Consider the following 19,818-nt stretch of genomic DNA (forward strand, 5'->3'; position numbering starts at 1 on the left):
AGTGGGGAGAAATGGGGGGAGGGCAAAGAGGCAAAAAGAGATATGAAAAATAAAAACAATATGAACAAACACCAGGAACAGGAAAATCAAATGGCAGCAGTACATATAAGCAAAAGGCTGCTTCTGTGAAGGAGCTCATGATGGTGGCCCTAGCCATCCATCGTTGGCACCTAAGTCTCCTGCCATCTCCACTCTAAGAAGTTTCAGTGGACCAAATAAATGCAGGCCTTGCTTGAGAACTACACAGCCTTAAGCCTGCATCTTTTCCTCTGACCCTGGCCAGGGATACTTAGGCATCCCTTCTATGAGAACCCAGAACAGGCTGAAGAATATAGAATTTAACTCAGATGGTTCTGTGTGAAGAGTTCAACATTCCTCTTCAGGATTCTGTCCTGGGTAGTGATAGCATGCATGATAGCATGACCAATCACTGGCAGGATAATCTTTTAAAAATTTGACCCTAATGAATGAAATGATACCCACTAGCTAGTAGAGTAAAAAAATAATTATTTCCAACCAAGAACACATGGGTAGCTTCCACATCCAAAGGATGTAGTTTACTTTGGTAAAGGTATAGGTCTCAGGCAATAGCAAGGATATGAGATCAGCTCTGCTGAGACAATGCTCAGACCATACGAACATTGTATTATATCCTCATTTTATCCCTGCTCCAGAATAATCCTTCACTACTTGTTGTATTCAGAGACACACACATTTAGACTATCCAACATGGTTTTTAGGGGTTGTAATCTCACCTGAACTCCATAGAGAAACTCCTCTGATTCATTATCTCCCTCCGAATCATCATCATTCCAGAACTGGCCTTTGATGTCCTAGTGATGAGAAATAATACAACCCTGGTTGGATCTCTATCATCCCATGGAACGGAGTGGGGTGACAGGAAACAGACTCCCACAAAGAATGGGAGGCCTCTTAGAATGGAATAACTGAGGCCCTATTCCCTTTACTCCCTTTGCCTCACCCTTTGGGAACATCTGTCTCTTCCTGGATCTGGTCATATCCATGGCCTACCTCTGACTTGTGAGGGATGGAAGAAAACGGAATTTTGGCCTTCTTGAGTGTAGGTATGATGATTAAGGCTCTGGTAGCCAATGAGGGAGAGACACAGACTTCAACATCAATGTTGATTCCTAGGCATATCTAGATCTAGTGCAAGCTGGCCCCTTCTAGGATCATTACTGCAAAGAAGCTACCACACATAGCTAAGCTCTCTTGTCCTATCACTCCCTTTCTAGCCCTTACTAAACTCTCCCCTCCCTTTCCAAGAAAATCTACCTGTACACACACCAAGTAACACTCTCTCCATGCTCTTTCTGTTAATTCAGATAAACACGCTACCTTTCAAAAGGGTAGGAGGGAAAATACCAGGAAAAGGTGAGGTTTGCACTTGGTCCCATCTATCCCATGAATGATCAGATGGGAGAGGTGGGCAGTCAGTTCTCACCATTGGGTCAGTGGGTCACACACACTCCCAGGTCAGTGCTAGGCAGCACCCCTCCATACCACCAGCTGAACCCAGGCCAACGGGATGGGCATTTAGGAGGCCACAGAGGGAGACAAAGGAGGGGGTGATGTCAGGGGCTGACTGGAGATCTGCTGGGGAGGTCAGGCTCTGCTGTGGTGGTGGTAACAAGTCACTCTCCTGTGGAAAGTAGACAACAATTGGTTTCATCACCACTTAACAGCTAGATGGTATTACACAGGCACACATGTTTATGGATACACTTTTATTAGACATATTACAGACACTTGCATAGAGACATACTTGCATGCATGTACACACACTTGTACACATAGTTCATAAGGATAATGAACCGTGAAAGCACTATACAAACATAAGACACTGTTGTTCCATTTGAGCTCAAGAGTTGGGATTAGAGCAAGTTGGGATTGAGCTCAAGAGTTGGGATTAGAGCAAGTCTCTAGATCATAATGCTAGATCAACCCTTGAAGTCAAAAGTGATGGTGGTTAAGACCAGGTGATGATAAGCTACTCTATCTAGTCCGTTCATCCACAGTACCAACCCTCACCAGAATCAGATTCTTCTGGGAATCTTTACCTCTACTTATGTACTCAAATTGAATCATCATGACTTATTAAATATCATTACCACTAGAATCCTTTATATGACAATCAGAGCTAACTTAAAAAGTCCTCAATAACACTGAAAATCCCCTACTAGACATGGTCTAAATTGTCATGGCCAAAATACCCTGGACTAGTCTTGGAACCTATTCCCCAAATAAAAATGCAATAATGATCCCAATTGTCAGAAAAACACTAACTCCTAGCCATTTCACAAAATTAAGAACCACTATCTAGGCCTTCCTGGTTCTGCACATATCTGTCTCACTCACTCCAACCTTAAAAGGAGGTGTTCTTGGTCTCTAATATGGTTCTACTGAATCTTAGGTTTATAGATCAGACTGGGATCTATGGATCTGCAATGTCAGCATCATCTGGAAACATTTGAAATGTAAATTCTCAGACTTCTATTAAGGCCTACTGAATTAGAAACTCCAGAGATGCGGTCCAGTAATTTATGTTTTAACAAACCCCCCCAAATTATGCCGACATATAAAATTTGAGAACCACTGTTCTAAATCCTTGTGTGTTCCAGGGGCCTGTGGTCTGTTCCCAGATACCAAGCTAAGCCTGATAACTGACTCAGGACGGGGACATATGGCACAATGCCAAGGCAAACACTGATCGCAGCACCTGACTCATCAAAAACAATATGGGAGGGATCCCTGGGTGGCGCAGCGGTTTAGCGCCTGCCTTTGGCCCAGGGCGCGATCCTGGAGACCCGGGATTGAATCCCACGTCGGGCTCCCGATGCGTGGAGCCTGCTTCTCCCTCTGCCTGTGTCTCTGCCTCTCTCTCTCTCTCTCTCTCTCTGACTATCATAAATAAATAAATAATTTAAAAAAAAAACAGTATGGGAAATTACAACTGAAGTTCTTAGAGATGAAATGGCCAATATCTGAGATTTACTTTAAAATATTACTCCAGCCCAAAAAGGGCATTAGGGTGTATGTGTGTATGTGTCTGTGTGGAGTGGGCAGGAGGGAGATGAAATAAATACGGCATTATATTAATGATCAATCTGAGTGATGGATTCATGAGGGTTTCTTGTCCTCTACTTTTGTGTATAGTTGGAAAATTTCATAACTTAAAAAAAATCATAGGCTACTCTTGTACTTTTTCAGGGGCCCTGAAAAGTCAACTCTAAATGTGAATAGGAAAATTATCCCTGAAACTCCACAACTGCTTCCTTGCTGTTCTTCAAACATATTAAGAATATTCCCACCATAAGGCCTGTCCCTGCTGTTGCTTCTTCTTGGAACACTTTTCAGATATCCATATGGCTTACTCCTTAACTTTCAGATTTCTGCTCAGAGGTCATCTTGACCATCCTCTATAAAACAGCAAAACCTCAATACACACACACACACTAGCACTCTCTATGCCCCCTACCCACTTTATATTTTTCCACAGCACCATGCTCTGACATACAAAATGTTTATTTATCTTCCACCAGAACATAAGCCCTGTGGTGGCAGAGGCCTTGACTCTTTACTGTCTATGTTGTCAGTCCCTCAACTCATACTGAATGAACTGTCTGATACCTAAACCAAAAGGGAGATACATACAAGAACTTAAATGTGTCTACACATAGACAAAATCATACAAAAAAAAAATGATTTTAAAAAGCAAGACTCCATTCACCTTCAAGAGCAGCTGAGAACCAAAATTATGAAGATCTGAGGGCTGAGCTGGGTTTGTGAGATTTGAAAATAAACAGTCAGGTGCTGATCTGGATGATCACAGAGGAATAAAGAGGGAGGCACTAATGTCCAGCTTGGGCTGTCTTGGGCTGGGTGGTAGGACGTTGGCAGCGTAGGCCAGAAGTACCAACTTTCTCAAGGTCTTTGTCGCCGTAGAAGTCAAGAGAAACTTAGCCTCTCTCCAAGGGCTGTTGCTGCTTGGTTTCTGCTGTTATCACAAGGAGAAAAAGTTCAGAGGGGATTTTTCTCGTCCAGGGAAGAAACAATTCAAGAGACTACCATCTTTTCCAAACCAGGCTGTTTCAGTGAAAGCGACTCCCTTCTACTCTCAACACCCATTCCCCAAGAGGTAGAAAATGGGTTTTAAAACAGTGGGAAAGGGGGAAGTGGTGGGTCATGACATTCGCATAATCACAGACATCTCAAAGAGGCGTAAGCCCAAAAGATGATCTATCTCAATGCTTTCGTATGTATTATACACAGAATACTCAGGTGTAGGAGGGCAGCCCGGGTGGCTCAGCGGTTTAGCACTGCCTTCAGCCCAGGGCGGGATCGTGGAGACCCAGAATCGGGTCCCACATCGGGCTCCCTGCATGGAGCCTGCTTCTCCCTCCACCTGTGTCTCTGCCTCTTTTTTTTTTTTTTAATTTTTATTTATTTATGATAGTCACAGAGAGATAGAGAGAGAGGCAGAGACACAGGCAGAGGGAGAAGCAGGCTCCATGCACCGGGAGTCCGACGTGGGACTCGATCCCGGGTCTCCAGGATCGCGCCCTGGGCCAAAGGCAGGCGTCAAACCGCTGCGCCACCCAGGGATCCCTGTCTCTGCCTCTATGTGTGTGTGTCTCTCATTAATAAATAAATAAAATCTTAAAAAAAAAAAAAAAGAATACTCAGTTATAGGAAAGCTGAGCAAGTGGCTTAGCATCAGTATAGTGGAACTGGGACTTAAGGACATTGGACAGGTCCTAATTGTAATTGCATCCAATTTTTCTTGCGATGTGGTTATATCTCATGAAAGGAGTTGTTTAATGAATTGAGCAAGAAAGACCTATCTGATCCGTCTAAATGAGGCGAAGGAGGGAACCTTTCAAGAGAGGCTGGGCCAAATACAGACTGTGCGAGGGGAGCGCCTCCACTCTCTCAGTTCCGGGTGAAGTGTGGAGCTCAGAAGACCTCACGGATTTGCACGGGAACGGGCCCAGTGTAAATGCACCCCAAGTCTGGATCACAAAGGTCCTCCCCCGGGTCCACGGGCACTTCTCGGTTGCGACAACTTCTCGTCTAAGTGGAAGCAGCCTCGGATCCCGACATACAGCTGTGGGCCTGACTCCCTGCTTTGTCCTCCCGGGGAAGGGGTGCCTCCGCTCCAGGGCGAGCGCTCCGTCCCCGGAAAGACTAGGCCACGGAACAAAGAGCGCGGGGTGGGGGGGTGTTGGGGGGGGCCGGACACCCACGGGGAGGGGCGATTCCCGAAGGCCAGCGCTGTCCCCGGGACGCCGGCGGCGGGGGAGGACGAGGGGAGCCCCCGAACCCTGCTGCCCTCCGCGCTTCCAGGGCAGGCCCCGAGGCCTCCCCGGGGCGAGCCGCACGGCTCCTCCCCGGGTTCCCCCGGAGACCCCAAACACGCCCAGCACCTGCCTCCCGGGAAGAAGCTCTGTGCCCGATCGGTGCCGCCGGCCGCCCGGCCTTGAGCGCAGCCTGTCAAGCCCGGGAGGGCCCTCAGCGCCACCCGGTCCAAGCCCCTCACTTCATCCACCCCGGCCGAGGCGGGGCGGGCCCCGCACCCTTCCCGCGGCCCGGCCGCCCCGCCCCGTCCCCGTGGCGGCCGCCCCACAGGCCGGCCTCGCGAGTACTCACGGCGACCCCGGGCCGCGTGCGGCCGCCGCCGAGGGGACGAGCGGCCCGGGACGCCCCGCGGGGGCGGAGCGGCAGGCCAAGGGGCGGGGGCCGGGCCGGGCGGACGAGGTCGCGCTCCCCCCACGCCTCGTCGTTCCGTCACGGGCGCGCAGAGCCAGTCTGCGCATGCTCGCGCGGCGCCGCCGCGGTCACGTGGCCGGCTCCCGGCCAATCGCCGCGCGGCCTGCCCCCGGGCGCGCCCCCGCCCCGGACGCCGGGCTTCCACGCGTGCGCGGGCCTCGCCGGCGGGGGGGCGGAGCACGGGGCAGCGGCAGGTGGCGCGTGCGCGGAGCTTCGGGGCGGGTGCGTGGGAAACCGAGGGGTCTGGGGGTGCGCGGAGAGCGCTCCGGAACAGGCGGTCGGCGCTGGGCGCCCCGTGTGGCCGGGAGGAACGAGCAGGGCCGACCGCCCCGGCTGCCTCGGCTGCAGCTGGAGACCGAGGAGGGCTTCCCGCGCCCCCGCGGGGCTCCAGGACCCCCCTGGTTTGCAGCGGCGGAGTCAGACATCCCAGCGTTTCCTGAGGTCGCCGGGAAGCGCTCTGGCTTTCCATGAGAACGATCTGGGTTCTGAGCTCGGTCGCGGCAACTTCCCGTTCAGCCTCGAACCACGCCTTTCACTTTCCGACTCAGCTTTCCCATCTGTCAAGTGGGGGCACAAATACCTTGTAACGGGGTTGTGGTGCTGAGGGTGAACTAAGGTGATAGCTCGGGCCTTTATGAGGTTGCTGTTTTGCAGGCTGTAAGGGGTCAAATACCTGCAGTGTCCGACGGTTCAACATAATGCATGCAAGAACCTGCCAGTAGGAAGCACGAGAGCCCTAATTAGGGCCGTTGTAGTTGATCTCAGGTATGGCCGCATCTCCCTTCCTCCTTAGACTTGCATGTCAGGGCTCCCATATGCCCCTCTTTCCCATCCGCACTAAGGGGGAAAGGCTTACCTTGGATCTCCTCTCCTTCCTCGCTGCCTCTTTTTAGCCGGATACAGCAGGCCCAGGGAAAGCTTTGCCCGCAGTGGTAGAGGCAGATGCTCAGCATCTCCTTTCTGATTCCCTCCTTATGAAGCTGACTCCCTGGTCCTTTCACCTTTCTCTCAGCCTGGGCCACAACACGGTCTTAGCATCAGGTTGTTATACCCATAGCTCATAATAACTGAAAAAAGTGAGCGATAGAAAACAACAGGACTTAAAGCCTTAGTCTTAGAGTGTAGAAGTTCAGAGTAGTTGGGGGAAGGAGTTGGCTCTGTTCCCCTACAACAGTTCCCCACAACAAAGGCCCTGTAACAGCGTTTAAAAGCCTGACAGCGTTTGAACACAAGCACTTGGGGGTAAACAGAGGGGGTGGGTCCCTACGAGTAAAATCTCAAAATCTGGTATTTCACAACCTTCCAGGCTTTCCCCCTCTTCACCCCCTCCCATCTCACACCACCAGCTCTTCTACTCCTTATGAATCACATGAATCTTGACTGACTCATGGTTTATCGGTATCTTCCTGCTTCCCTTCTTTTACTATCCAGTCAGATCCTATGGGCAGTTACTTTTTTTTTTTTTTTTTAGGTTTTATTTTTTTCATGAGAGGCACACAGAGAGAGGAAGACATAGGCAGAGGGGAGAAGCAGGCTCCCTGCGGGGAGTGTGATTCCGGACTCCATCCCAGGACCCCAGGATCACCACCTGAGCCGGAGGCAGATGCTCAACCACTGAGCCACTCAAGTGTCCCTGGTCAATTACTTTTATCACATTTTTGTTAACATGCTTGCTCTTAAAATCATAATCTTGGATTATTCCGGCCATTAATCTCCTCTCACCTACCCCCCTCCCCTCCTCTCCCCTCCCCTCCCCCCTCTCCCCTCCCCTCCCCTCCTAAACCAAGATAAGGGAAATCACCCAATCCTGCAGAACTGTGCTCTTGAGTGGACACTGTTTAAGTCTAGCTCATTAACCCTCTTCTTTGGGATTTATATTTTCCACACTCACCCTCCAGATCTGTGGGCTCCAGGGCCATGCTCGTTTTGTGTGACCCCTGACACTGTGGCTGCAGCTTTTTTGAACTGTGAGTGGATCCCTAATCCAAGTTATGCTAAGTAAGTGTTTTCTCCTGGGAATCTTGGATTAGGGAGGAGAAATGGGTTATTCTAACTGGACTGGTTTCTTGAACAGAAGAAATAAAAACTCAGGAGCTATGGTAAATTTACCTCCACGAGGAGATGGGAGATGAAGAAAGACTACCTTCAGGGAGAGAATGAACCATCTAGAGGCCGAGACCAGAAATGATGAGATTAGTCTCTGGTTCTTGAAAGCTTCCCAAGCCCTTTGTGAGACCCTCTGACCTTGGGGTCTCTGATTCACATTTATCTAAAATAAATCGTGTAAGCTAACTTAACTTATACTCAATGCAGAGCTACTACAAACTCAGTCTCTTCAGTTGTGCCCACAGTGTACCCAGCAGTCCTTCTACGGGTCAGTTTCTGTCACCATCCCCCAGTCTGTTTCACAGAGAAACGGAAGGCAAGGGGGAGGAAACTGTCTTAGTTTCCAGTTCCCTCCAAGCATTTGACTCTCTCCCGCCCTTTCTTTCTCAGAAAAGGTTTCCCTTCAAATCCAAGGTTAATCCTTCCACTATGATGTGTAGTTCATTCCCTTTTCATCTCTTCAGGAACTTTGTTCCTTCACTATGCCTCTCCTTCATGGATATTCCACTTTTCCCTCTTCCCTATTCTTTCATCTCAGCACATAAACTTGATCAACTGGGCCCATCTAAAAAAAAAAAAAACAACAACAACAACAATAAAAAAAAACACCCAATTTCAATCCCACCGACTACTGACTGTTGCACACTTTTTTCTTGCCTGCAGCAAACTTCTAGGGAGTAGTGGGACTCTCCACTTCCTCACCTCCCATGTACTCTTTAAACCTAGTGCTTAAATCTGGTGACCTTATCCCCAAATCCCTACTGAAAATACTTTCAGTGAAGCTGCAAAGGACTTCTGAACTGAAAAATCCATTGGAAATGGATTAATTTATTCGACCATTTGATGTCATTTGGCTTTGTTGACCACCTGGATCCTGCACCCTTTGTTAGCTCCTAGGGGCTACCCAATTCCAGTTTCTTCCTACACTCACATGGGCCCTCTGCAGCATCCTTAATGGACTCCTTTTCTGTCATTCACTATTTATAAATAAGAAAACAAGGGACCCGGCTGGCTCAGGTAGCAGGTAGTGCATGCAACTCTTGATCTTGGGGTTGTAAGTTTGAGCCCCACATTGGTTGTAGAGATTACTTAAAAATAAAAATCTTACCTAAAAATGAGAAAACAGTTTATTCCACACTGATTTCTCATCTCTTCACTCTTCCCATTGACCTCAACAGCACCCACCTGAAGTGGACCTTGGTAATTTGGGGCTTCTCAGAATCTGATTCCCCTTCCTTCTTACAAGTCTTGGAGATAAGCAGAGCATACATTCCATGACAGACATCAAAGGGGTTGGCAGGTAAGACAGAGGTATGTGACCAGGACCTGGCCAAGTAGCCCCCAGAAATGTGGATTCTGAGGTAAATGATTCAGAGAAATAGAATTGTGGATAATTCACCCTGGCAGTGGCCACAGCAGGGTCAGCTCTCTCCCATGGTTTGAGCTATAGGGGGATGGGTACTAGTGACATGGTGACATGAAGCATCCACCGATGATGAAATCTCTAGTACTCTCACTCTCTGGTTCTGACGTCTAACTTTGGCTTTTGTTCTGGTGGACTGGCCTCCCATTGTTCCCACTCATTTCCCAAGCTTGCATGTCCTGCTTGGCGATACTATGACCCACCCAGTGCCCTTTCAACAAATGGCTTTTCTGTTTCAATCATCCTGTGTGGCACACTGACTGCAGGTGACAAGGACTCCCAAATTTATATCTTCCTCCTTTCCTTCTTCAAGTTGCCTTTTGGATAACTTGCTTTTAGACAACTCCATTTGTATGTCTCATAGGCAAACACATTTTCTTGTCAGCCTGCATCTCTTCCATGTTCCTAGCTTCATAAATGGCATCTATGACTAATTTCAGCCTGAACCCTGAAAGAAGCATCTTAGACTTCTCCCGCCCTCATTTAAACAAGACCAATTTTACCTTGTAAACATCCTACATCTTAAATCAATCCCGATGTTATAATCCTGCTCTTCCTCACCAGGATTGCACTATCATCCTAACTAGACCCTCTATCCTAGTATCTACTCCACTGAATCCACTTGGCAGTCCAGCAGTGTCTTCTTAAAACCCAAATCTGATCATGGCACTCCTCTATTAAACCCCTTCAATGGCTCCCTCCTACCTCTGTGATAAAACTGATAACCCTTTCTATGGATCTGGCTCTCACCTGGCTCTCACTACTTCTTCACCTGCATTCGAAACTCCAGCCAGGTCAAAGCACACATTCTTACAGACCCTGCAGGACATGTCTTCATAAATCATAAATCCTCATTGGGGCTGAGAGTCACAATGCCATTTCTGCCCCTCTGTCTTCCCCTCCTCCCCCCAGAGATGGATCCGTGACCCATTGGGCCAGGCAGGGGACTCCATCACCGGACTCCATCACCTTGCCCAAACTGATTAGGTCAGGCATGAGTTCGTGGCCTAAGTAGAGCCAATCAATGTTCTCTTCAAAACTCTTGCTTTGGAGGCCACAGTGCTAGGAACATATGAGACTGAAGTTGCTGGCACCCAGCTCTCTCTATCACATGAAGAAAAGTGTGTCTGTGGCAGGAAAAGGAATGGGACCAAAGCACAAAGAGAAGCAGAGCCCTGAAAGATGGAGAGAGAGATAGCCCATGACATTTATTTGAACCCTTGAATTCAGCCTTGCCTAATTCCAGCAATACACTACACCTCTCAGTTTCTTCTTGATTAAGCTGGTTTATGCTACTTTTTATCACCTGCCACTCAACCACTTCTAACACTAAAATGGAATGGGGTGTACAAACTCTAAAGTGGTGGAACCGAAGTGAAATGGGGCCTGCGGGGATCTGATGATCCTTGGCTGGGAGGTTGGACATCCATGTTATGTAATATCAGATTAGCTGGTTAAATGATCTTCTATTTTATCTTAAGATTTGGGTCATGCATCCATCCTTGATGGAGATCTCGGGGACACACTGGAAAAAAAAAAAGTCTGGATGTTGAAGTGTGCTGGCCTCTTAAGATTTTCATTAGGATCCTGCAGTTCCGCTTGCCTCTGTGCTGCCCGAACCAGAACCAGTTTTGTTCAGAGTTACCTTTTCTGCCTGTGGCCAGCAAGCTAGACTGCCAAGGGTCATCATGTCTCTTACAGATTATAAAAGCCAGATCCTCTTCCTCGAGCTAAAGTGAGTGAAAACAAAGGCATAGATACGGGATATTCATCAGAAGAAACTTGAGCTTACAGCCTAAGGAATTCCAGAGAAAAAGTCTGATCTTCCATACCACACCTGAATGCATCTTTTTTTCTCCCAAATTAATATTTATTTATTTATTTCACTTAGAATTCAGCCAGTGCTAGGGATTCTGGTGCCTGGGATGTTGGCTGTAAATCCTGTAGGAAAATGTAAGATATACTGGTCACAAACCTCATGTGCCTTCTTGAACTTAAGTCCCCACCTACATCAAATAGCCCCTCCACTTCCACATCTGTGGTAGAAATGCCACATAACAGGCCCTGGAATCTGACTTCCCAAACAGCCATCTGGGGGCAAATGATGCATCTCATGGGACACCTGGGTGGCTCAGTGGTTTAGCGCCTCCCTTCAGCCCAGGGCGGGATCCTGGAGTCCGGGAATTGAGTCCCACGTCGGGCTCCCTGCATGGAGCCTGCTTCTCCCTCTGCGTGTGTCTCTGCCTCTGTCTCTCATGAATAAATAAAATCTTTAAAAAAAATGATGCATCTCAGAAGTACAGTGGAGGTAGCTCTCTGTGGGATACAATTTGACCAGAGGGAAAGGAGAGAGGAAGAACATATGGATACACCCCCTCTCAATTCTCTGCTGTTCCCAGGTGGTTTCTCCTTGCAAATACGATGTGCTTAGAAAACAACACTGTCAAGTGACCTGTTCTCTCCTCATGGCTCATATGACGTCACCAACATGTAATGCATTATTTTGCATTTCTTGTCAGGAAAGATGAGAAGCTTCATCTTTCCTGACTCATGTCTCTCCTCCCCTCTCATCATCCTGGACTTCCATCTCCCCAAACAGTGTGAGCACTGTAACCCCTGCTTCAGAATCTGTTTCCAGAGCTAAGACATGGAGCCATAATCAGAGCTCCTGTCCCAATATTAAGTCCCAACAGTGAGATAGCAAGAAGGTCCTTGCTGTGTAGACATGGCAGATTTCCTGTTCAAATGCAGAGAATCTAGCCCAGACTGTGGGCTTCCTGTCCAGAGCCCAGGGCCAAGGTCGGAATGGGAATGGGGATGGGGGTGGAGGGGCCAGGCCATTTCTAGCCTATCCATAGGAGAAGCTGAGGCTCATTTCACAGGCTATCTTTGTGTTTCCCTGCATTTTCTTCCGGGCACCTTATACTTCTCTTGGGAAAAGTCAGACCCAGGCTTGCAGATGCTCTGCCTTCTGGGTCTCTGCTTTTAGACATCTAAAAGGCAGGAGGCCAGAGCCTGGAAGTTCAAAGCCCCCTCTACAGATAGCCAGGCAGTTAAAGGTTCTCATCAACCCAGGCTGCTGGAGGGTGGAGAACACTGATAGCAGTGTGTAAAACTGGGGCTACGGAGAGAAACGGTGGCTCTCTGCCCTTTCTGAGTTTGCGCTTGGCACAGATTTGGTCACCTCTTTGTGGACCCCACATGGCTCAGCCTGGAAAAGCAGCTATTTAGCTGCTTTTTAGCATTGGCTTTTAGCTATTTAGCATTGGCTTTAGCTATTTAGCATTGGCTTTGAACTCCCTGAGTCTATGAGGTTTCTTCCTTTGCTGGTTTCCCAAAAACATAAGGTTGTGTGACATAATTATGTACATGTGCTGGCCATGAGGGGAGGCCCAGAGGCCAAAAACAGCCTCTGAGTCCCTGCTGGATTTGGCTGTGTCACAATGCAGGCAGGTGCGCTCAGAACAGTGGTTGCCCAAAGATTACAGCCGAAGCTAGAAATTATGAAGAGCGATCCTGTGATCTCCATGTCCTTAGCACTTTCTTTGGGAAGGTATTCCATGCATCTTATGCTCCACTGAGGCAGAGGCGAGACTCCAGTTCTGGTCAGAGCACACAGAAAATCCAGAGCTGCTTCCAATGTTAGAGATCATTCATCATCTCAGACTAGAGGTCTTTTCTTCCTACGACACCTACGACTCCTTCCTAAGACACCCAGGAGAAAGAAATTCCAGAGGCCCTGCCAAAGGCTATAAAACCTCATAGTCCCCAAGTGACACAAGTTCCCAGAGGGCCCGCAAATTCAACATCCACTGACAGACTCCTTATAGGACTGCTTTGGTGATGTGGCCTCAGTGTAATAATGGACCATGGCCAGAGGGCGAGGAATAGAGCAAGCTGCAGGTTGGCCCAAATGAATGCTTGTATGGTTCCCTCCTACCCTAAGCATCTCCTTGGGGCTGAGGCATAGGAGCCAGTACCACTCAGGGATTTTGACCATCTGGTCAGGGCTCCTGGAGCATGAGCCAGCCAAGTGTTGAATAGATAATGTTTCTTTGGGGGCATGAGCAGATTAAGATTTACTTATTACCATAGACAGACCATTGTGGAAACCATGAAGCTGATGGGGAAGGGAACAAAGTGTGACCAATTGCTAAGAAACAGAAACCACAAGGGCCTAATCCAGGTTCAAGGACGAAGACCCAGCAAGATTCTTGATGATGGTTACTAGCTCACAGAGGGCCCAGAAATCAAATCAATTGGTTTGAAAGGAATTATATCACCAGAGAATCCTCAGCCCTGGCATACAGGGCTCTGAAAATGCATAACCTCTAAGGCAATCTTTGGGTCTGAAGCCATGTCCAAAGGAAAGAAGGATGCTTCAGTTCCAGAAGAAACATCTTCTGAGGGATTCTCATAAAGGACAATAGATAATAGAAGGTATTTCCCAGTGGAAAGGGCTAAGAATTTTGTTAACCAAGAAATTCACTCCACTGTCCAGAAAAATGTACTGTATGCTATAGGTTAGTGACCAATGTTTTTTCTTCTCCCCTGTTCCAAATGGACAGCTAAATCAATCTTTTAGCCATAGATTTTAAAATCATAAGTTACATCCAGACCTGATCAAGAATTGCACATCACAAAGGGACCCTGAACTGAGGGTTCCCTAAGGCAATTAGACATGATTCTGCTTTGTCTCCCATTTTTATTGGGCCGAGGATCATTTCACTGTTGGGCAGGCACATTTTTGAAATTGTATGTTTGTCAAGAAAAATATAGGTGGCTGCTGAGCAATAAAGGGGTGGAATACAGTGGATGTGTGCTGCTTATCTACCCATCATTCCTTCAAGGGCCCATTTCTTCTCTCCACGTGATCCTGATGAGGTTGTCAATTATGGTGGCCTACTCTTTCACCCTAGAGGTAGGCACATGTCCATTGCGGCCAAAGTCTTCCCTAGGACTTTAGAGCTAGAACCAGTGAGGCCGACATACAAAAGGAAGCAGATCCAAGACATGGGAGACATCATCAATTGAACCTCTAGATCCAGCCATGCATGAGGGTAGACCCATCCTTCGGTTTATCAGTTGTGTAAGCCAATTAATTTCCTACTGGATTAAACATGTTTGAGTTGGGGTTTTGATACTTGCAACTGAAAGAGTCCAGACTAATACATGCACACACAACAGAGACACACACACCATGTTGTTCAAACTCATTGGATATTGTACAAGTCTTGCATGATCTTAAAGGGTCAGCAAACTTTTTGTCTAAAGGATCAGATAAATATTTGTTTTGTGGAGGCACATATGGCCTCTGCCTCATACTCAATATATGTTTTATTTTTATAAACTTTTAAAAATATAAAACCATTCTGTTTGTAGGCCATACAAAACCAGGCTGCAGGCCAGATTTGCCCACAGGCCAGACTTTGCCAAGCCTGATGTAGACCCTGCCAACCTCTGCAGCATCACAGTCTGCCAGTCCCTAACCAAGTGCCATTTCGGTTCAAGTGTCTCGATATGACTCGGGGATGAGTTAAGGTTCAGGGTAGAGATGGGAATAGGAAGAGGGTCTTGTCTTGGTGCCTACCGTCTCCCACCTAATCGGCACTGAATACATGGTAATCATTATTATTTCTCAGTAATAATTTATCAAAGTGATGCAGCTGTCCAAACAGCTTTGTTCAAAGTCCCAGTTCATCCCTGAAGACCCTTCTCTTCTTCAACTCCTTTAAGAAATCTTTCTCTGACCTCCCTTCCTAATCAAGTCTGAATTAGATACTCTTCTGCTGGTGATCATAGACCCTGTGTGACCTTCCATCATAACATGAATTGGTCAGTCTTTCCCACTGACTCTGAGCGCATAGAACGCGGCTGAGCCCTAGCTCCTAGCACAGGGCTCAGCACCTGGCAGTGAACAGCCTCTCTGCCACCATGAGAATATGTTTGAAGGCACAGGTGCTCCGTACATCCGCCTGGGTCCAGGGTGATCAGTCTGTGTGTCACCGTTGTGCTGGTGTAATGATGCCTTCAATGCCATTTCCTCTCTTGATTGGAAATAGTTTGTTGATACACATTACAGCTTACCTGCTCATGTGATTACCGTATCTATTTTTCATCCCATTCCCTCCAAAAATGAGTCAAAGACAGAGGAACAGGTGGAACAAGTTTTCTTAGAAACTGTTATGAAGGAGGAACCCTCCAACCCCACTCCCCCACATCCTTTACTGTCTGATGTGATATCAGATCAGAGGCCTCCAGCCTCAGTGACATCTGGGGGTCAGAGCGCCCCCCACACAGCCGGGGCCCCACACAAGTTTGATGCATGTCTATGAAGTGGAGGGGAAATTAACCTCCTGGGAAAAAATATGTGCAAGGCCCTGCAGGCCCAGGACAGGCTGACCAAGGCAAGATGAGTCATGGTGTTCTAAGCTGAATCTTTTGCCCATCTCACAGAAGCAGGCAGGAAGCACCACCATTGATCAGCTTTATATGGCACCCACTGAATACAACAGATAGACAAAGACAGACAGACAGAGCACACACCACTTCTAAGCTGAACACTGCTCACCATCTAGAAGCACCTTGGATAAGCACATGTGAGACACTCTTGCATAGGAAAGATGTACTTTGTAAAGGAATGAAGAAGTATTTTGGCAAAACATCTACTTCCCTCCCAGGTCCTGGGTAAAGAGGGACCTCTAAATTCTGAAGCTTCTACATATTGAAAATTATCCCCTTCTCAATGGCAGTATATACAGTAGCAAACCTTCCAAGTCTGTTGTCACAGCCCTCTATGTATATCCTGAACCTACTTTACCAGTGGGAAAACATAGACTTGGAGACAGAAGGTGGCCTGGAGCAAGGGGACACCGGGGCTGGCTCCAGGTGAGGGGAAACAGGAGATGTCTCGGCTCAGCCAAAGGCAGGGCCTCTGTCTATCTGAATGGGGAAGGGAAAGGTTGGGGTGGTTCAAACTCCCTCTTTCTTCCTATCTGGGGAAGCAGTGGTTCCATGGGCAAGGCTGTCAGGAAGGACACTCCTGCTGGCTAGTGGGTCCCGCAGGATGGGAAAGACCTCCTGGGACCTCTTTGGGGATTCCCTCTGAGTTGGGGGATTGTGGGGTTCACTGCTTCCATAACTCTCTTTGTTGCCTGCATGGGAGCTTAGACCTTAAGTCCTTAATTATTTTAAAAAGGTGGGGAGAGGGGGACAATTAAGAGGGAATGAGACACATAACAATCTTTCCACAGCCTCCCTCTGCCTAGGCTGGGGCTTTTACGGGTCTCCTTCACCCTGTCTCCTAGGGATAGTTAAAGGCAGCTTGTATGAGACTCTATATTGTCTTTTCGTTTCTCCTGTGTTTTTTTCTTTTCTTTGTGTTTTTTGTTTCTTTCTTTTAATTTATATAGATATATATATTCTTTAAAAAGCAATAGTCCTTTGGTCCCTAAACTCTAAGGAATGATATGATTTTGAAAGAAGTAAATCTGGGCTTCCCTCGCGGAGAAGCCCTTGGCACCCCCAAGGCCCTCCGCTGGTCCCCCTAGACAGCCAATCCTCAGCCAGCCCCAGCCGCCTTGCCAGCCTGCGCTCTATGCTGCAGGCCCAGGACAACCCACTTGATGAAAACAATCCTTAACTTGGCCTGAGCCCCAGGCACCGGCCTTGGGTCTGATCCACCTCCATCTGTGGCTGCTCCTTCAGGAAGGGCCGCTCAAGCATTTCTGTGCTTTTCCTTTCCTTTCTTCTCACTCTTCAGTTGCTGTTGTTGGGTATTTGTTGATAAGGAGAGAGGAAAGAGAAAATTTAAAAAAAAAAGCAAAAATCATCCTGGAGGACAAGACCAGAAGAGTGGCTTGCCCCGGCAGTGACATCTCTTCCCGAGGAGCAGAGCTGCCGCAAGGGCAAGGCAGCAGCCTGGTCCACTGAAGTGACTTTGGGGCCTCCTGGCAAGGTGACTCTAGCCCCACACCCTCTCCAAAGGGCTCCCTAGGGTGACACAAGTGAGGCCAGGCCACGTGGACCTCCTGAGGCAGCAGATCTCTAGAGGTGCAGGCAGCTGGCCCTGCCAGAAACCTAAGGGAGCTTGTCATTGCTCTCCCCATCACCCACCAGGCCCTGCAGCTTCTGCTTCTTTAGCTTCTTTGCTTGTCTTGTTATCTCTAGCCTCTCCATCATTGGCCCGGCCCCTGCATCTCATCCCCTCTTTGCTTAAACTTCCCAGTGGTTCCCTACCTACAGTCTTCAGGATAAAGTCCAAACTCGAGCCTTCACAACTTTTCTAGACTCATTCTCCACCTCCCTGCCATCCCCCCACACAGCTTCTCTACTCCCATGTCCCCCTGCAACTGTCCCTGGAGGAGAACTAACTGGTTAGATCTTGCCATAACGGCCTCTCCAAGACTGTGGGGGCCAGACATTGTCTAATTTATCTCCATCCTTGGACCGAGGGAGAAACCCAAACTCTCCAACTGAGGGTTCCTCCTTAACTTCTGCCCCTTGTCTCCCAGACAGAAGGTGGGTGCTTCTAACATCTCCAAAGGAACATCACAGCTGACATGGCCTCCATCACTCAGGCCCCATCCACCCAGGATCCACCATGGACTCACCTTTTGTTGGCTGGTCAGTGAGAGAAGATCAGTAAGGCCGATTGGCATCCTTGGGCCTCTTTAGCTGGACCTTGAGCCTCTTCATGCCAATTTGAAAGCCATTCATGGCCTGAATAGCCGTCTGGGCACTGGTTGGATTGTCAAAGCTAACAAACCCTGGGAGGTGTGGACAGAGAGGTCAGCTGGAATCTCAGCCTGGCAGGGCCTCCCTGCTCTCTGACCAGCCCCCTCAGGCCAGTTCCATCAAATACCCCTCCATCCTCCATGCTTGCACGTGCACGTGCAAATGCACACAAACACACACTCATACTTAGATAGGCGAACAGCCTAAGTCTCCTAAAGGTGTAATTCTTGGAAGGACAGGAGGCAATTCTGAGAGCGTGTGTTCGGGGCAGGGAGTGTGCTGGTTGCGCTGTTTCCCTGTCTTTCCTTGGCAAGGGTTGATTCTCTCCCTCTCCAGCTCCCATTCTGATTCTCTAAACTGTGGCTGGGGTGGGAGGAGCTCTCTGGCCTCAGACCCAAATTCTTCCTGCTCTGCTAGACTCTTAAGGCTGACCTGGTCAAACATCTTTCAGACACCTGACTTCCCCAGGTGAACCTCAAAATGGGTTTGTTCCTGGTCTGGGCTTAGCCTTGTCACTGGTCTATGAGCCTGCTTCATGCCATACACTCCATCTCCGGGAGCCATCGACTTATGGAGGGACAAGCTTGGGGACTGCAGTCCATCTCCAAATTCGGAGTGGGAGAGGCCCATGGATGGGGTTCAGCTCACCGAAACATTTGCTCTGGTTGGTGGCTCGGTCCACAAAGACTTTGGCAGAGACAACAGCTCCAAAGGGCAGGAATGTCTGTATGAGTTCTGCATCACCAAACTCCTGAGGCAGGTGATAGATGAAGAGGTTACAGCCTTCGGGGCCTGCAGGAACAGCAGCAGGCTGGTTCAGGGGAGGGACCCTGAGTGGAGCCCCACCGGCCCTGACCTCCAGTCCCCTGTCCCTCACCTTCTCTTTGCTGCTGGGGCAAGGCTGAAGACTGCTGGGGAAAAGCTGTGCTCACTGGGGCATAGGCCGACGGGTAGGCTGCTGGAGACAGAGGTAGTAGGCAGTGACCCCCAGAAGCCATCCCCCAAGTATGGCCCCATCTGCCTGGCCACCTTTGATCAATTCAGCCCAGCCCAGGGAACCCTCACCCCTTAGGTCGTTCTGGGCCCAGGGGTAGGGGGATGGGAGGGTCGACTCCTCAGAAGAGAGCCTAGCCCGGCCCCCCCAATCTCCCTATTCCTTTCTGGGGCCCTTCGAACCCCCCAGGCCGCGTAGCGCCAAGTGAAACCTGCGTAGTGGTGCATCCCAGCGTAGGCCTGCTGCAGGGGGTCAGCCACACCGGGGCTCTGGGCTGGGGAGAGAGGGGCAGGAGGCCCACGGTGAACGTGGGCGGACGGGCGGGAGGTGGAGGGGCGCTCTGAGAGGCCGCAGGCAAAGAGAAGTCCCTTCCCCAGACGGTCGCCGCCGCCCCCCTCCGCACCCCACTCCGTTTCGGGGAGATGCGGGCGGAGTGGAGGGCCCACCTGGGTAAGGGGAGAGCCCGTTATTGTAGAGTGTGTCGGAGCCCGGCTGCCCGTTGGTCTGGGGAGTCAGGGGGCCGAATCCATTGACCCCGATGGGCGCTGGCAGACCGGGAAGGGAGCCGGGGCCGCCGCCTGGCTGGGAGGTGGCTGCTGGGGGCGGAGCGGGTGGGAGAGTCAGGCCGCGGCCCCGCCCCGCCCCCGGACCCCGCCCCTCCCCGTCCCGCCCACGGGGGCCCCGCCCCGTCCCGCCCCGCCCCCCGGGACCCCGCCCCGCCCCCCGGGACCCCGCCCCTCCCCGCCCTGTCCCACCCCCCGGGGCCCCG

General features: G+C 49.5%; 2 protein-coding genes and 1 long non-coding RNA gene across 25 annotated transcripts in view; 1 reads left to right on the plus strand and 2 right to left on the minus strand.

The window, feature by feature from the left end:
- PARP6 (poly(ADP-ribose) polymerase family member 6) overlaps positions 1-5,830 on the minus strand; it is a 28,490-nt gene extending 22,660 nt beyond the window's left edge. For 5 of the 16 annotated variants that reach the window (XR_011997462.1, XR_011997461.1, XM_072739090.1 and 2 more), the window contains exons 1-4: positions 5,671-5,807; positions 3,752-4,018; positions 1,466-1,663; positions 756-833 (exon numbers count right to left, since the gene is read on the minus strand). Coding sequence is in view for 14 of the 16 variants with exons in the window: in XM_072739090.1 (XP_072595191.1) it covers positions 756-833; positions 1,466-1,468 (81 nt within the window). In the remaining 2 variants the exon portion in view is untranslated. Of the gene's footprint in view, positions 1-755; positions 834-1,465; positions 1,664-3,751; positions 4,019-5,447 lie in introns of all 16 variants that reach the window. The other 11 variants (XM_072739091.1, XM_072739088.1, XM_072739085.1 and 8 more) reach the window with 6 other exon arrangements.
- A 94-nt stretch (positions 5,831-5,924) lies between these two features.
- On the plus strand, positions 5,925-11,601 carry LOC140595668 (uncharacterized). Of its 2 annotated transcripts, none has more exons than XR_011997463.1 (3): positions 5,925-6,012; positions 6,445-6,555; positions 7,262-11,601. It is a non-coding gene; the product is annotated as an uncharacterized lncRNA (long non-coding RNA). The 2 variants fall into 2 exon arrangements; XR_011997464.1 differs by lacking the exon at positions 5,925-6,012 and having other exon boundaries at positions 6,025-6,555; positions 7,262-7,426; positions 7,689-8,082.
- A 3,871-nt stretch (positions 11,602-15,472) lies between these two features.
- CELF6 (CUGBP Elav-like family member 6) overlaps positions 15,473-19,818 on the minus strand; it is a 29,780-nt gene continuing 25,434 nt past the window's right edge. For 2 of the 7 annotated variants that reach the window (XM_072739100.1, XM_072739097.1), the window contains 6 exons: positions 19,496-19,645; positions 19,261-19,323; positions 18,933-19,013; positions 18,704-18,847; positions 17,932-18,087; positions 15,473-17,084 (listed from right to left, as the gene is read on the minus strand). In XM_072739100.1, the coding sequence (XP_072595201.1) occupies positions 17,960-18,087; positions 18,704-18,847; positions 18,933-19,013; positions 19,261-19,323; positions 19,496-19,645 (566 nt within the window). In that variant the 3' untranslated portion in view covers positions 15,473-17,084; positions 17,932-17,959. The remainder of the gene's footprint in view (positions 17,085-17,931; positions 18,088-18,703; positions 18,848-18,932; positions 19,014-19,260; positions 19,324-19,495; positions 19,646-19,818) is intronic. The other 5 variants (XM_072739095.1, XM_072739099.1, XM_072739094.1 and 2 more) reach the window with 4 other exon arrangements.

Source organism: Vulpes vulpes, chromosome 15 (genome assembly GCF_048418805.1).
Source record: "Vulpes vulpes isolate BD-2025 chromosome 15, VulVul3, whole genome shotgun sequence".
NCBI lineage: Eukaryota > Metazoa > Chordata > Mammalia > Carnivora > Canidae > Vulpes > Vulpes vulpes.